This window comes from Arachis stenosperma, chromosome 6 (genome assembly GCF_014773155.1).
Source record: "Arachis stenosperma cultivar V10309 chromosome 6, arast.V10309.gnm1.PFL2, whole genome shotgun sequence".
NCBI lineage: Eukaryota > Viridiplantae > Streptophyta > Magnoliopsida > Fabales > Fabaceae > Arachis > Arachis stenosperma.
Genome location: NC_080382.1, coordinates 141,392,205 through 141,408,599, shown reverse-complemented (window position 1 = coordinate 141,408,599; position 16,395 = coordinate 141,392,205). Strand labels below are relative to the sequence as shown.

At 37.8% G+C, this 16,395-nt stretch overlaps 1 protein-coding gene and 1 long non-coding RNA gene across 4 annotated transcripts; one reads left to right on the top strand and one right to left on the bottom strand.

Annotated features, from left to right (window-relative positions):
* Window positions 1-5,769: 5,769 nt before the first annotated feature.
* On the top strand, window positions 5,770-8,096 carry LOC130932382 (uncharacterized). 3 transcript variants are annotated; one of them, XR_009067452.1, is made up of 4 exons: window positions 5,770-5,998; window positions 6,330-6,504; window positions 6,712-6,800; window positions 6,931-8,096. It is a non-coding gene; the product is annotated as an uncharacterized LOC130932382 (long non-coding RNA). The 3 variants fall into 3 exon arrangements; XR_009067453.1 differs by lacking the exon at window positions 5,770-5,998 and adding an exon at window positions 6,017-6,040; XR_009067451.1 differs by lacking the exon at window positions 5,770-5,998 and having other exon boundaries at window positions 6,062-6,504.
* A 1,496-nt stretch (window positions 8,097-9,592) lies between these two features.
* LOC130934861 (uncharacterized) lies at window positions 9,593-11,878 on the bottom strand. Its single transcript, XM_057864385.1, has 9 exons — window positions 11,868-11,878; window positions 11,690-11,817; window positions 11,468-11,552; window positions 11,244-11,376; window positions 10,680-10,837; window positions 10,469-10,592; window positions 10,171-10,353; window positions 10,030-10,095; window positions 9,593-9,952 (listed from the first exon to the last, which is right to left on the bottom strand). Exons 1-9 carry the CDS (start codon window positions 11,876-11,878, stop codon window positions 9,632-9,634), a joined length of 1,209 nt encoding a protein of 402 aa, XP_057720368.1. The 3' UTR covers window positions 9,593-9,631.
* Window positions 11,879-16,395: the final 4,517 nt, after the last annotated feature.

Here is a 16,395-nt window from a genome sequence, read left to right as displayed (position 1 = left end):
AAATAATAATAAGCATTTCATACCGTAGAAGGATCAACTGTGAGGTAAAAGACACGACATTGTTCATCAATGTCAGAGGCTTTATGATCGTTGTTCATTGTAGGTACTAAAAAGAAGTTTCTTCAGTAGTGAATCGAACCTAGAGAAGTAAATGAGGTACTTTCATACATGTGTTTTGGGAGAGTTAAAGTAGTATATGGAAGGAGCAGAAAACACTTTGCTTCATACTAAATAGCATCTCCATTAATGAATGGAAAGACCCCACCGTGATATAGAATACAACAGGAAGAAGAAGAAAGGTGTATTAGGTGTAATATATATTTAGTTATCTTTAGCTATGTATGTATTTATTATACTATTTATAGGTGATTTACAGATGATGAGAGGTATTTCAAATTAGGCAATCTGAATAAGGGTTCTCTACTTATTTTATCTGCCAATTAAGTAATAAGTAATATGGCAATTTAGGCTGTTTAAAAACTCATTATAGGGACCCGTAGCAAAAATATGGATACATAGTGTTAGATATTATCATTAGTATACTCTATTGATAACTTGTGACTACTCAAACTATGAAGTATGGCCAACTCTATAAAAGTAAAGTTGGAATTTGTGCCAGAATGACCATCCCTGAGGCCTTGGTAATGGCTCAATCCTAATTTAGCGGTTGAGTGTTCAAACTGCGTGTGTACATGATTTTCTAAAGGATTTATTATGTACATGAAGTGTGTTACTGTGGTTACGAAAATGATGTTAGAGCAGGCGAGTGGTGTAATCGAAGACAAATTGTGACAACTGGTTGACAACCTGCTAAGAAGTCTCAGGCGGCGGGTTCTGAATTATAATAAAAATAATGGATTATGATAAAGTGAAGGCTTGCATACTCTCATTGGTTTCATGGTTTGAGTAAATATATTGTACCAGAATAACTATGATGGGAATGAATAGAGCCTAAGGAAGCCACTTAATAAATATTGTGTTACGATATGGTTCATAGACTAAAATGCCATTATTAGTTAAAATTTTTCCACATAATTATTTTAAGCTGATTATGTATATATGCACTATACTTTGCGTTCAAATTTTTTCAATGGGTTTGATCTCATATAGTAATCGTGATGACCCGAACGGTGTATGAAGAAAACTGTATTTTAATATAGATGAATCATGGGTTAACTACTCTGCATATGAATGGATTTTCCTTCTTGGCCTATTTGTTATTTACTTTTGGAATTATATATTGAAAAGTAACACTCCCTGTAAGGGCATCCGATAATTCCTTATGCAATTGTGACCACAACATTTATTTGAAAGAAGAATTTGAGCCATTGATCCAGTGTAATAATTCACTGTGATAATTATAAAGAGAATCAAACAAAGGATCGTCTTTGTATTTCTCATCCACGTGATAAGCATAACAATGGTAAGTTGCAATCTTCAAATATGCAAGCAGATATAAAATTTAGACCGTTTATAGAGTGAAATACTGTCGAGTCATTTTCATATTTGTTCCATAATAACTGTGAATTGTCACAGATTGAGCCAGATTGGAACTTTTTGTAAACAAATTGGTTATTTATGCAGTGAAACATTCCTCCCGTAGATCAGCGACATTGAATTAGTTAGCGTTAAAGGAAAAACTAACATTTATGTTGGAACAATGAAGTAAATAAGCTTCAACATGACTTAGCTATTAAATGGAATTAAACACGTGTGAACAACCAAGAACATGAACTAAAAAAACTTGCATTCTAATGAAACAGATTACTGAAATCACAGCTTGGCTATAACATTGACTCTGGAATTAAATATAAATCACAAAATTAAAGCTAACTAAAACAGAGGACTACTCACTGGCTGAAACCCAAACTAATGTTACCATTTTTCATATCTTAAGGATCTTTACATGCATCGTCGTCTCTTCATTTGAAAAAACGGAAAACTGCAAAACAGTACCGAATTTAAACCCATTGTATTTAGCAAATAGCTTCCAACCACGCATAAGATATAACCTAGCTTTCTTTTTTTTTGCTCCATCTCAATCCCATGCGGTAGCAAGACCCATTGTCCAGAATCACCTTGACATGGTTGTGTCTGCTAGGAAATGCACTCTCAGCAAATCTAAGGGGAATGATCTTGTAATTGACGGCGACAAAAAATCGAAAAATTTAAACAACTTGTTAGGAATTTTTGGATGAGGTATAGTAATGCATCAAAGTAAAAAAGTTTAGGATGATTACCACGGAACTGTTGTCAACCTGGTTGGAAGTGAGAAGCTTAAGGCAACGATAGACATGAGGTCCTTGAATGTTTGAGTTGGGGCCACCAGTGGTTAATGGTGTAGCGTATTGGTTCGGTTCGACCTTTCCGGTGAGGTGAGTTTGTAGTTTAGTAATGGAAGAAACATGATTGGTGGTACCATTGCAGTATGGGGATACCTGTTGGGAAACTTGGGTTGGATCCTGGCAAAATGGTTTGCATTTGTTAGGCATGGTATGTGACGTGCTGGCAGCGAAGCGGTTCAGGTCTTTTTGAAGAAAAGTGTTAGACAGCGAAGAAGCACTGAGGAAACTATCCTGTCCCTAGAAGCCTGTGAGCTGAAGATCTTGCTTGTAGACAATTTTCAACTTGAAGGTGTTCCCAGTGGAGGCAGGGGAAGGTATTGTGGTAATGGGATTATGAAGAGTCTCTTGTACAAAGCTATTTTGCAAATTAACTTCCAGAACTGGCATATCTGCATAATTGGAATGAACCAAATCTGAAGGAGTCGAAACTGATGGCATTTGTTGGGCAGAAAGGTGATTGGCTGGTGGCTTATTTTTGTGCAAAAGATTAGAAGTTGGATATGAGAATTCTTTTTGCATCATGAAGCTATCCTTGACCTTCATAACAACAAATATGTCCTCTCCAACGTACAGTAACTTCAACCAGCCACCATGGCCGAGCCCGTAACATCTTACCAAATTATGAAATCCATGGAGTATGTAGCCAGTAGAAAACCCTCTGCTCAATGATAGCTCAATTTGATTGTCATTCATGTCTATTACAATCATCCTATCTCGAAGAAGTTCCCTATACTTCCTATAAAATAGGGAGGGTAACTCATGTGTAACCTGAAAATAGAGATTAACATAATCATAAGTTTTTTTGTTTTTCAAAAACCGAAGAGAAAATATATATGAATCTTTTGGAAGCTATTTATGATTCAGGGATGAATAAATAAGACTTACAGCTTCGGGATCCACATGAAGATAAAATATACGATCGTCGTCAAAGTCTGCAGGAATGAGCCTACTCTCTTCCATGGTTGGTAATAGTAGAGGTAGGAATATGTATGGAACTGTTGTGATAGTTAGTTTATGACTATTCCACTAGCCCTTACAAAGTAACCAACAATGTCTGTCCAGGCTTAAAAAAATGCAGGTCTGGTGTTTGAATAGGATGGTTGTAAATATATATTAGCTTTCCAAAGAAGAAGACAGGTACATGAAGCCACTTTACATATTTTATCTTGGAATAGTGTAAATGGATGTAGATAAAGCACCGTTTATAGAAAGGAGAGATCATGCACAAAGGACAGTTGTGCTCTGATGGAGTAAGGTAAGTAATATTGAATAGGAATTCAATAGGGATATAAGGAAGTAATGATTTCAAATAAATCAAATAAATCAAACAAATCCTATAACATACATTGAAAAGAAGGTTATTCCCATAGTGAAATTCTGAGGTGTCATCTTCCAGATTTATTCTCAATTTTTGATAAGTGTGTTCATCATTAAAATTTCCATGCCTTCGGTCATCAATATCATGACTTTTATTACCATCATAACACTTGCATCAAACTATTTTCATTACACCACACTTTTTATGACTTAATCTGAGTTTTTTATCCTCCTTTTCCGTTTGCTTTATATGTACACATAACCTAAATTTTCTGATGAGTTTGGAAAACTCTAATTTAATTTTGATGATGAACAAACATTATTAAAATAATTAATTACAAAATTATTAATTTGATTTTCATTTAACATATGTTAATTAATAATTTTGTGATGCAGGTTTTTAATATGGGCCGAAAATAAAAGGAAAATTACAAGCCCAAGTATTTTATAAATACATTCAGCATTGATGCAATAATATTTTGTTTGTTATGGCTGAATCATTGTTCTTGTTATTGGGCCAGAATTCAAACATTATCATAAGTCCAATTCATCTTGCATGCTTGGTCCGAAATCATAAAGAAATGGGCACAATGCACTTCTTTAACTAAAACCCATTCCTTTAAACATGTTACAAGCTTCCAACGGATTCCATTTCTCACTTTGGGATGGATTTCAAATTTAATTTAAGCATTGGAAACATAAGTGGGAGAGAGAAATTGATTTGATGGCTTTAATAATTCTACACGCCTCTCAGTAAAGAGAAGTAGGAAACTTGAGTGCACTTTTATTCCTTCTCTGTGCTACATTAATTATTTGATCAAATTCATTGAATATCTTCTTTCTTCTCTCTCTAATCTTTCTTTCTTCTTCCTTCGGTCATGTCACAGCAACCATGGAAGCTACATTAAGCTACCAAAAGGAAAAAGAAGAAGCAGCATGCATCAAGACCATCAAGTTAATGATGGCAAGAAAAAAAAACCAAAAGTATGTTGTGGCTGAGATAATCACCAAATGTAGTAAGATTTGGTGAGGTAATCTCGGATCCTTCATACTTAAAAAGAAAGAAGAAGATTCGGCCAGCAAGGAAGAGATTCTTGGAGGCATGACTTGTCTCTGATTCTACTCAACCACCACAGGAAGTAGCTAGAGTGGTGAAGTGATGGAAGAGGCAGAGATTGGAGCAGATGAAGTCATCATCATCATGAAGCATCAAGGGCCAAAAATCCATCTTGGAGAGGAAGCCAAGGATGGAGCGCTCGGATTGATGAAGAGTGATGACCAAGGAAGAACTAGAGGTACTTGCATGTTAGGTTTTGCATGAGTTTCCTCTTCTCTCTCTGTGGCTGAACCGGTTTGTTTTGAAGGAAAAGAAGCTAAGCTCAGTTTTGTGTTTCAACTGTGAAGGCTTCACTTCTCTATAAAAGGGGTGAACAGTCATGGTTTGATTCAAGGAGAAAATTTGAGAGTGCCTTGCACAGAGTTCTCAGAGCTACCTGAGCTAACAGATTTCTCTTCTCCTTCAATGTATTCTGTTTTGTAATTTTTCTGTTTAATTTTGTCATGTCTTGAGTCTCATGGAAAAAGGCAAACAGTGAGGTTTGTATGAAAAAGCCATAGAGCGGAAAAAGGCAGAAAGTGCAAAATTAAAAGAAACAGCCATAGATGTCTTAGAGTTCCTTTGTTCATCTATGTTGTGTTTCATAATTCTGTGGGAATCCCCTTGTAAGTTGGGTTAGCACTTTACAATTTGTAATCTGGATGATTATAGTAAAATTCCATCATTGTTGTGATGGAGACTGGATATAGGCCGCACTGCACTTAGCAGCTGAACCAGGATATATCTGGGTGTAATCTTCTCTCTCTCCTACTTCACTTCTGTTTCTACTGTTCAGATGCAAAATAAAAAATGTCTCGTGCCAAGTGACGAGACAAAATGAAAATGTCTCGTGGCTTAAAACAGAAAAGTCTTCTCTAAGTCCAGCAAGTGTTAGCAAGCAAAAAAGGGGCTAAGATTCAACCCCCTTCTCTTAGCCATTGAAACCATCATTTTCAAATTTCTAATTTTGAATTTAAAATCAAAATTACGACCGTGGATGAGGTTGTGACAGCTATGGTGGTGGATCATAATATGGCGGCGGTGTTGCAGTGGGTGCGGTGGAGTTTGTGGTGGTCATCGATGATGTGGTGATGGATACGGAAGAGGCAACGGCGGAAGAGAGCAAATCGATGGAAAGTACTGAGTCGCGCGGCCACAGAGAGCACATGCAGTGACACTCTGAAAGAGAGCACAACAGCGATTTGATATTTTTTATATTTTTCTTTATCTTTCTATCCAGGTTATTTCCCGTATTCATCTTCATTTTCAATACGTTCTTGATGTCTGTTCTTTTACATTTTTTTTCAAATTTTAATTCCAATTAAATCTGCATGTAATTTGAATTTTAAATATGCACAATCTTATCAAGCATTCAATCCATCTCTCACATAATGAACTTTCGATTTTCTTCTTACCATAACCGTCTTTCTTTCTCTATCTTCTCTCATGTCTTTCTCTCCTAGATCTATATATCTCTCTGCATCATTTTTTTCTTTTATGTTTGTTCTCTCTGTCTTCTCTTTGTCAAGCGGAGAGTTCTTGATGGTATTATGGCACGGTATTTGTTGCAGGGAAGCAGAGGAAAAAAGTAGAGACACGATAGGGAGGAGCGAGAGATGCATACTGGCGTCGACAACAATGGGATGATTCCGATGGAGATAGACGGCACGGAAGAGAAGTCACAGTTGTAGCGCCGAAAGCGGCCAGCAACGGTCTTGGGGCGATAATTCTGTATGCTCTGCTTATGTAAGTAGTCGTCGTCTTCTTCAAATCAAAGTATATATAAGATTTCTAATTTTATCCCTATTCATACAGTCATACTTCTCTTTTTTTTTTAATTTTTTTTATATAAAATGTGCCTTCTATGATGAAGTTAAGTGTGTTCCTTATTATTTGATCTGATGTATATGTTCTAATTTTGGTAAAATTTGAAATATTATTGTCGTTGTGCAGAGTCTTCTTTGTTTGGTGTGGAGTTGTTGATGCAGAAAATCCAGAACCTCATTGTTGTTGCTGGGATTCTATTTGCATTTCGCTAAAAGGTTTTAATCTCTTTCCCTTTTATATTCAATTTACATCCAATATACAAAACCAAATGAGTTTTCAAAGTAATGCAGCATGAACTATACATTTTTCCTTTAGTTTTTGATGTCCTGGCTTTTGTATTTTCAGAGTAATTTAGGAACTAAGACAAAAGAAGTTCTTGCTGTGTAGCTACTGTGGAAGGTTTGCATCCACTCTATTGTGTTTTTATTAGCTATTTTTTTTGTTTAATTACTTAAATTTGTTGTTTGCTTTTGCTTATTGTTATTCTTCTGCTTATTATTACCTTATCTCTTCTCCTTCCTCTCAAGCTTGGCTATGTTCTTTACTTTTCAAGGTGGTAGTTTCAATTTTTTATTTTTGAGTCTTTTTCCTTCTAAAACTGGGTTAATTTCTTTTCCCCCCACGAACCATTTGAAAAATGTGGAACAAATTATGGGATACCACCAAGATTTAAGCTGTTGCTTTCAAAGTACTTTCAGTTTTCAAGGTAGTTCGTAATTATGTACATTTTACCTGTTTAATTCTTTTTTGAATTGTCTTTACATTTGGTTTTCAGGGTTTAGGATTTTGTCCCAGAGTAATTGATGGGATCATCGGTATATTTGCTATTCAAGTGTGTTTAATTAACTGCTCTATTTAAAATTTTTGTTTTCTGCCTTTGAATTAGATTCTGCATTGATTTTTTGCTTTTCTCATTTACTGATGTCACTATTAAGGGTAGAAAATAGAAGAGGATAATAATGATCATGCTTAGTAAAATGTATAATAGTGATTATAATTATAATTACCGAGAGTGCCAATACCGAATTAGTACTTAGTACATGGCACTACTAGCCTCTATCAAGTATAAGAGCAATTTTGCTGGCGTTGATTTCATGTTTAATATGACTTTTAGAGGGTGCCAGGTTTTCCTTCCTCTTAGATAAAGGAACTAATTAGCTTTAGGGCAATTTGTACCCTATGAAACTTTGAAAGTTTTATACTTATGTTAACTTTACTACAAGATTCGTTCTTCTTTCTATGCTTAATATTGCGTGCATCTTATTTTGAATTAATATTGTTACCATAGAATATAAAATAGAGAGAAATCTATTAACAGAATACAACTTGAGCAGTCAATTTCCGTGATGTTCATTTGGACTCAGCGTTTAAACGTTTTAACCAGTATGTGCTATTATTGGGAGAATCCTTGGGCAGGTATATTATTCAACCATATTTCTTTCATGTTTCATAATATCTATAACGGACTAATTTGAGTATTCTTACAATATCAAGGCAATATTTGGGAAAGGAGATCCTCTCAACAACTTTTTCTTTTTTTTTATGCTTTTGATGGGAAGAAAATTATAGAGAATATTCCCAATTTAAATACTCTGATAATTTATGACTGAAGCACCACAAACCTTAAGAGTGGAAAGTTAACACTGTCCAGAACCAGAAGAAATAGACCCTTTTAAGTGCACAATATTCTGGTTATTGTTAGCTATTAATTTATATTTTTAGTTGCTAATTTATTTAGGCTAATTTCAATTTACTGTTAGAGTTTTCTTGCTGTAGTAGATACAAATGAAACGATTATTTGTTGTACGTGGGCATTAGGCAATCTATAAACATGTTTCTTTGAAGTAACGAAACCCGATGGTTAAAGCCTTTTCTTTAAGGAGAACCGTGGTTGGTAAACGTGATGTATATGTTTTTATATAAATCACAAACTCAAATTTCATTCTCACCTTCCCTCTCATATGGTACTCATGTCAATCTTTTATAATATTTTAGTATCTTGTGGCTTTTTTGAATGAAAGTTGCTATTTACATATCAGTTTGTGAAATTACTTTTCACTATATGCTCTGAATCCAATATCATCGATTTAGACTCTTTTTGTCGATGAAAAAAAAAGAACTGATGATAGGAAGTTAATCTCATGAAGAACAGACTCTATTAGCTTCTATTGATATAGGATGAGAGCAGACAAATTGGATAGTGTTGCATTATGGACCGAATATTTCTCACTTTTTTTCTCATATGATTCAATTTAGTTTATATCATATTAAGTTTATCTTCTCAAATTTTGATTTAACCATTTTAATTGTGAGATGGTCTTGATAATGATGTTGTCTTGATATGTGAGAATTTCTGCTTATTGTTTTTGAAAAAAATAATTGATGAAAATTCATCTCATGTTCATCTTATAGCAATTTTGTTTGGTTGAATCTCATTGTTTATTTTTGTTCATTTTTTACTTGCTTTATTTTTTAGCATTTTAGTTTTTGGTATTAAAGCTTTCAAAAGTATCTTTTCCCTTTTTTTTTCTTAAAAAGGGGAAAAATAAAAAAGAACAATGAGTTTGGTACATAAGAGTTTTGAAACAAATGTAAAAATTGAAAAAATAAGGGACATGATGAGATGATTTTGTATAGTTTTCATGATTTGGAAAAAATAAAAAAAGTTTATTATTATAATACAAATTGAGTTGTACCTTGACTTTAAATTTTTTAGTATTTGTGTTGATTTTTAAACTTTTTTTATGGGACTTTAATATTAAATTATTTTATTCACAATTTTACTATATAATTATACTATAATATATTTATTATAATTAAATTGCATTTTTTATTTTATTTTATATACTCTTGCATTCTTCTCATAAATAAAATCACATATTTTTATTGAGTTCCTGTTAAATACTTAATTTACTAATTTTTAATATTAAATATTTTTCATTAAATTTATCATACCCGTGCATCGCACAACACACTTCACTAGTATATCAATAAAGGAGGTGCCACACATCAGTCCCTGATGCCAGTTGCCAAAAAAACAACGACCTCACTTCATTAAAGGACACAACACGAAACCATAATTATACGCAACATTGATACTGGGAAATATACTATGATACTTGAGCTTGATCATTAGTCCACCATATATTTTGATTGAGAATCTATCCAGACTAATCTTGGTAGACTTTATCAATGCTGGGAATGCCATCTTCGAGCTTCTACACTTCGATGATGATCCATTAGCAGAGTCTGGATAAAGATCAATGAGTTGCTTAGACCATCCACCACTAATAATGTTTCTCTTGGGGGTCAAGAAAGCATCGTTAGAGTTGTCCACCAAAGCCTCAACAGAAGGAGAACTCGCGCCCTGCATTTTTAACTATTTTTTAACTAAATATCACCCCTTAATGCTCAACTTAATGATTTTCACCGTTTGATAGTTACCTTTGGCGTGTCGGTGGAAGCAGTTTGCAGGCTCAACAGTTCTGAGTGTTCCAATGCAAGGTTTGGCTGCACCAAGTCAGACGTATAAATAGGAATATCACAAAGGTTTAGCATAATCAAAGAAGTCATCAAATAAGTAACCTGGTATACATCATGCTTTCCTAAAAATTTTGTTATAAGAGATATCTTATCCGTCAGCTTCATCACAATGACCTTGCAAGGCTGGAAAGAATTTATATCTTCCATCTTGACGGAAACCTTGAAAAGGAATTTCTTACCCCTAAAGGAATTGAGCTCTATCGGGTATTCCTCATTTACTCCACCCTGATTTTGGTTTATAGGTTAACTAAAGAATTGTGTAACAATATTTGTAAAAAATATAAAAGGAATAGCATGTGTTTATATATACATTACTCTGTATGCATGTTTTAAACATTACCCTGGTTAGCTGTGCAAGCCGCAGGTCAGAGGCAGAGATTCCAAGAAATTTGGCCGCTCCCTTGTCATAAAGAAGGAATGCAGCTGTATCAGTATCATTAGCAACCTTCATATTAATGCTATACCTATAAAGGATAAGGCGTTACCAAAGATACATGGATAATGCATAAAGTTGTTGAATAAGAGCTTGAACAAAGGGTTGACTTGTATACCTAGGTGTGTGAGTGGTTGGATAGGTGGCACACTTGGCACAATAGTAGGAATCCTCAGCCTCCCTTAGTGAATGAAAGCAATGCTTACAACTTTTGTACCACCAACCGTTCTTGGGGTCAATTGCAATTACAGTTCCAATTGTCAAAAAGCTCCCATTCTTAAGAATAAACAACAATCAAACTCATCGCATAATTGGATTCGCAAAATAAATACCATAGTAGTTTATCAGTGGAAATTTGTTACGTTATTGTGGCTATTTTTCTTTCCCAGGGAAGTTTTTCATCCCAAATTTTTGGCCTAAGACATAAACTTAAATTATGAAATTATAGAATGCATTTATATATTATTTTTAGAGTAGATAGAGTTATGACAAAATAATTAATTAATGAACTCTTTATTATTAAAGTTTGTGAATTAATATTTTATTTTAAATAAGTGAAGATCTCACAATTTTAGATAATGTTAAAATAAATTAAGTGTTAACAAATTGAAAGAGTAAATAGTAAACTATATTTTGAAGCAAAGAGATTACGTTGCTTAGTCAATAAAACCTAATCACGGACCTCAATAGATGCCTTGAGTTTAGAAATGGGTTTGTAAATGGAGTTGTTGATGAGATCATCCTCTATAGAGTATGCTGGATCTGCAGCAATTTGGGATAGTTGGTTTGCACGTGGAACCGCAGCCATGATGACACTTAAATTTTTTACATTGTACATGAATTTCATTAATCTGTTCTAGTGTATGAGTCTCAAATTGATTCAAACGACACGGTTAGATGTATTACCTCTTGCGAAAATCCTTAACCTCTTGGAAGTCCGCATTGATGTAGAGAATTGAGTTATGATTGGTATTTGATATGCCCATTGCACCTGTGCCAATTAAGGTATTAAGGTATATAGAAATAACTACACAATGACAGAATCAGAACATGCTCTTTGTCTAATTTTCAAAGCAATTATATGAAGTGCAAATGTCCTACCCTAATAAGAGCAACTAAATTGCAAACCTTTAAAGAGGTTGAACTTAGCGAACTGTATAATGAGGATGTACTCTGATGTTGGCTGCTCTTCAATGTGCTTGACCAACTTAGTTGCAAAATCCTCCCAAAGTGTACACCTAATCTTGCCTTTTCCCCTGATTTAAAAGTATGAAGGGAAGATACGTAAAGCACACATGAACAAAACAAATCCCACATGAGATGCACTTGGCGAGTGGGTAATGATGTGAGTAACAATTTTACTAAGAAAATATATAACACTAATTGTATGTCATCAAGCTCGAGAACAATGTAGTTGCACTTCTTGCCACTCTTAGTAAATTTAATTATGTCACTCTTGCCAGTAAGTAGACCAATAACATCTGAAACAAAATAATATATAACGATTAATCACTAATTAATAAATATTAATGAATATATGTTTCATCTTTGATTAAGCTAATTGGAAGGTTTGGATTGATTTTCGTCATACCCATAAGATGCGACTGAGCATTTGTGTGGTTCAGTATTAGATCATTAGGAACAAAACGAAACACATTCTCCGGAAATGATGGATCATGTACCATCTGAAGTTGAGTATCCCTCTTGAAGTATATCCTACATGCATGGTTAGTGGCCTTGTATTTCTAGTCATTCAAGGAAGTTGAGAAGTTACATATGATATAGATTTTTCCCTCTGATAACTCATCTTCAAAGAACCTCCTCTGAGCATTCCTAATAGTGCACTGGATTCGATCGCCCTGGAAACAAAACTTGGTATTAAATTGGTATCAAACTCATACACGAAAAAAAATTATATGGCTAACAAATTGATCAGTAAAGTTAGTTAAATCAAGTGCTAGCTCGTAGTTGTTATTTCACCACGTGATCCATGACCACCAACTCTAAAGTTGGCTTCACGTATTTTTGCTCAGCAGGAGACAATGACCATATTTTCACGACCCTCACTTTAATCCTCAATATTAAGTGCTCTGAAGATGCCTCAATATCCTTGAGGTTGTTGTACGTTGTTGTCATTTGTAACCAATATATGTGGACCTGTAAAGAGTTTTTACTTGAACTCTCACTGGAGCGATGCTGGAGTATTTATATGGGTGATAAATTTATAGCAACACGTAGCCCATAGTGGTGGTGGGAGGTGCCTGATGTTGTAGATGCTAGTGACATGGTGGTTGTTCATGTACACGCAAAGTAGCAACCTTTCAAAAAGTAACTACGTTGAGCACAATACATGAGGCCATGAATAGTACAATCTCCTCAGTTACATTTTCAGAACACCATTCTGTTGGCCCGAAACATATAGGACACATGACATGGTTCAGACTTGAGGAAATTATAAACAGTGTTATTAACTATTAATTTCAAAAATTATGACTATAAAATAATAGTTGCACTAAGATATATACGTGATCGTCATTGCTATAAACAAATAAGCAAATACACCAAATACATAGCATGTATATTGTATATATTGTATATATAGTATATATAACTAATCTAGTGTAAATATAAATCTATATCTAATCTATATCTAATATCTAAATCTATATAATTTCCATAGTTGCAGTAAATTAACTCCTTTGTAATTATAGACATAATTATTAAAATCCAAATTATTATTATAACTGTATTTATTATTGTAATATTGTACATTATATATAATTGAGCTAATCTAATCTACATATATACAATATCAGTAATTACGGTAAATTATTTCTGTTGTAATTATATATATAGTTGTTACGGCCCGGCCCAAAATCAGCACGGTTCGACCCGACCCAAGCAATACCCGACCCGGCCACGCGCCCTCCAACCGACCCGGACACGCGTCCTGTACGGCTCACACACGGCTGCAGGACAACGTCCTTGGGGATATGGGCCTGTCCCATGAGGGGCCCACTACTGACATGTATATAAGGGGAAGATTGGCTCTTCCCACGAGGTACGTCACATCCTCTCCCCTATCATTCTGCTCGCCTGCACATTGCTGACTTGAGCGTCGGAGTGTCTTTGCAGGTGGCACCCCCCCTCAACATCTCTCCACGACCAAGTGCTCCAGTGCTCGGCTACTCGACAACTCGCAAGCAGTGCGACCCAAGTTAAGGCGCCCTCACTCCTACATCTGTCCACCCGACCTGTTCGGAAACCGACCACCGAACATTGGCGCCATCTGTGGGGACTGTCTAAATGGAAGTCGTACTGGGTCCCGGCGACCAAGGCCGGGCTGCCGGAGCGGAGGGGGCAGCCTCCGTCGCCTCGCAAGGGGGACGGCGGAGGTCCCCCCATCGACACACGAGGACACGACCATTCGGAGGAACGGGCGGCGATAGCGCCATAATAATGCAAGAGCTACGCCACAGAGTCCAGAACCTGGAGCGGCAGCTTGCCGACCGGGAGCGGGGTGGACGGTCTACCGATCCGAGCTATACCCCGTCTCCCGGGAGCGAGGAGGAAGACTCTCACCGAAGCCGCCCGCGGACGGAAGCGGAGAGCTCGCGGGAGGAGTCACCCATAATGAGAAGACGAAATGACACGATCATCTACTCCCGCGGCAGACCGACCCATCGAGCGACAAGAGGTCGCGAGGACGGAAGAACACGACAACCTGTGATAATGGGCGCCACCCCGTTCCACCGATCTATCCTCGAGGTCCGGCTGCCGAAACACTTCGACAAGCCAACGGACATGAGGTACGACGGAACTCAAGACCCTCTAGAACACCTCACGGCCTTCGAGGCCAGGATGAATCTAGAGGGAGTAGGCGACGAAGTAAGATGCCGCGCCTTCCCGGTAACCCTAGCAGGACCAGCGATCAGATGGTTTAACGGCCTCCCTCAAGGTTCCATCTACAATTTCTCAGACATCAGCCGCGCATTCCTGGCTCAATTTACAACGCGAATAGCAAAGGCCAAGCATCCTATCAACCTTCTCGGGATAACCCAGAGACAGGGAGAGCCGACCAGGAGGTACTTAGATCGGTTCAACGACGAATGCTTGGAAATCGACGGCTTGACCGACTCGGTGGCCAGTCTCTGCCTGACGAACGGCCTCCTCAACGAGAACTTCCGGAAACACCTTACCACGAAGCCGGTTTGGACAATGCATGAAATCCAAACGGTGGCCAAGGAGTACATAAACGACGAGGAAGTCAGCCGAGTCGTGGCTGCCAATAAGCGGCAGTCCGGTTATGGCCAGGCTCGGCAGTCCGGTGGCGACGGTGAGAGAGCAAAAGAAAAGGCCAGGGAGGAGGCATCAAACAAAGCACCTAGGCCGTTCCCTCGAGTCGAAAAATTTACCAATTACACTCCACTCACCCTCCCCATCGTGGAAGTGTATCAACAAATAGCTGAGAAGGGAATTCTTCCGAAGCCTCGACCACTTAAGGACCGTACGGGTGGAAACAAGAACCTTTATTGTGATTACCATAAGGGGTATGGCCATCAAACACAGGACTATTTCGACCTGAAGGATGCACTAGAACAGGCGATAAGGGAAGGAAAGCTAGCATCGTTCTCCCATCTCATCAGGGAACCGAGAAGGCGTTATCGTGATCAAGACGAGGAAGGAAAGACGCGCTCGGCCAAGCGGCGACAGGAGCCCGAAGACAGAGACCATGGCCTCACTGTGATAAACGTGGTAACGGCAAAAAACGCTGCACCAAAATCCCGGTCGGCACACAGGAAAGACGCCAAGGTTCTGGCGATCTCGTCCTCACCGGTGCAAAGTACCAAAAAACCTCCATCCATTTCTTTCGGCCCAGAAGACCAATGGTTCAACGACGCCCCGGAAAACCCCCCATGGTCATAACGGCCAGAGTGGGAACCGGCCTCGTCAAACGGATCCTTGTCGACACGGGAGCTGATTCAAACATCATGTTCCGCAACGTATTCGACGCACTAGGGCTAAAGGATGCCGACCTGACGACTCACCAGCACGGGGTTATTGGGTTAGGCGACCACTTCATAAGACCGGACGGAGTCATTTCCCTACCAATCTCGGTGGGACAGATGCAAGGCCGAAGATCGGCGATGGCCGAGTTCGTAATTCTCCGAGATTCCACAGCCTACAACATCATCTTGGGAAGAAAAACAATCAATGATTTTGAAGCCATAATCAACACCAAGCTGCTAGTTATGAAGTTCGTCACCGATGATGGATCCATAGGGACCATAAGAGGAGACCTCGAGACGGCGGTCGCTTGTGACAATGCCAGCCTTTCCCTCAGAAAGAAGTCCAAGGAAGCATCCGGCGTGTTCCTAGCCGACCTCGATGCTAGAGTAGAAGACAAGCCGAGGCCAGAACCAGAAGGGGACCTCGAGAAGTTTAGAATCGGTGACGAAGAGGAAAAGTTTACATTCGTTAACAAGAACCTCCCACATGAGCTGAAAGAGCCTTTGATTGAAATGATAAGGGCCAACAGGGACCTGTTCGCATGGACACCAGCCGACATGCCGGGCATAGATCCAAAAATCATCTCACATCACCTAGCCGTCAAGCCGGAAGCACGCCCAGTGGCTCAACGGAGGAGAAAGATGTCGGCGGAAAGAGCAGAGGAGGTAGCCAAGCAAACGGCCGGCCTCCTAGAAGCAGGCTTCATACGGGAAGTGGACTACTCGACGTGGCTCTCAAATGTAGTATTGGTGAAAAAACACAATGGCAGGTGGAGAATGTGCGTGGACTACTCTGACCTTAACAAAGCATGCCCCAAAGATTGC

Coding starts and splice junctions, on each gene's coding strand:
- LOC130934861 (XM_057864385.1), bottom strand. Junction 10,838..11,243: donor AACTCAAGGCATCTATTGAG/GTCCGTGATTAG, acceptor TTTATTCTTAAG/AATGGGAGCTTTTTGACAAT. Junction 10,593..10,679: donor CCAACCACTCACACACCTAG/GTATACAAGTCA, acceptor TATCCTTTATAG/GTATAGCATTAATATGAAGG.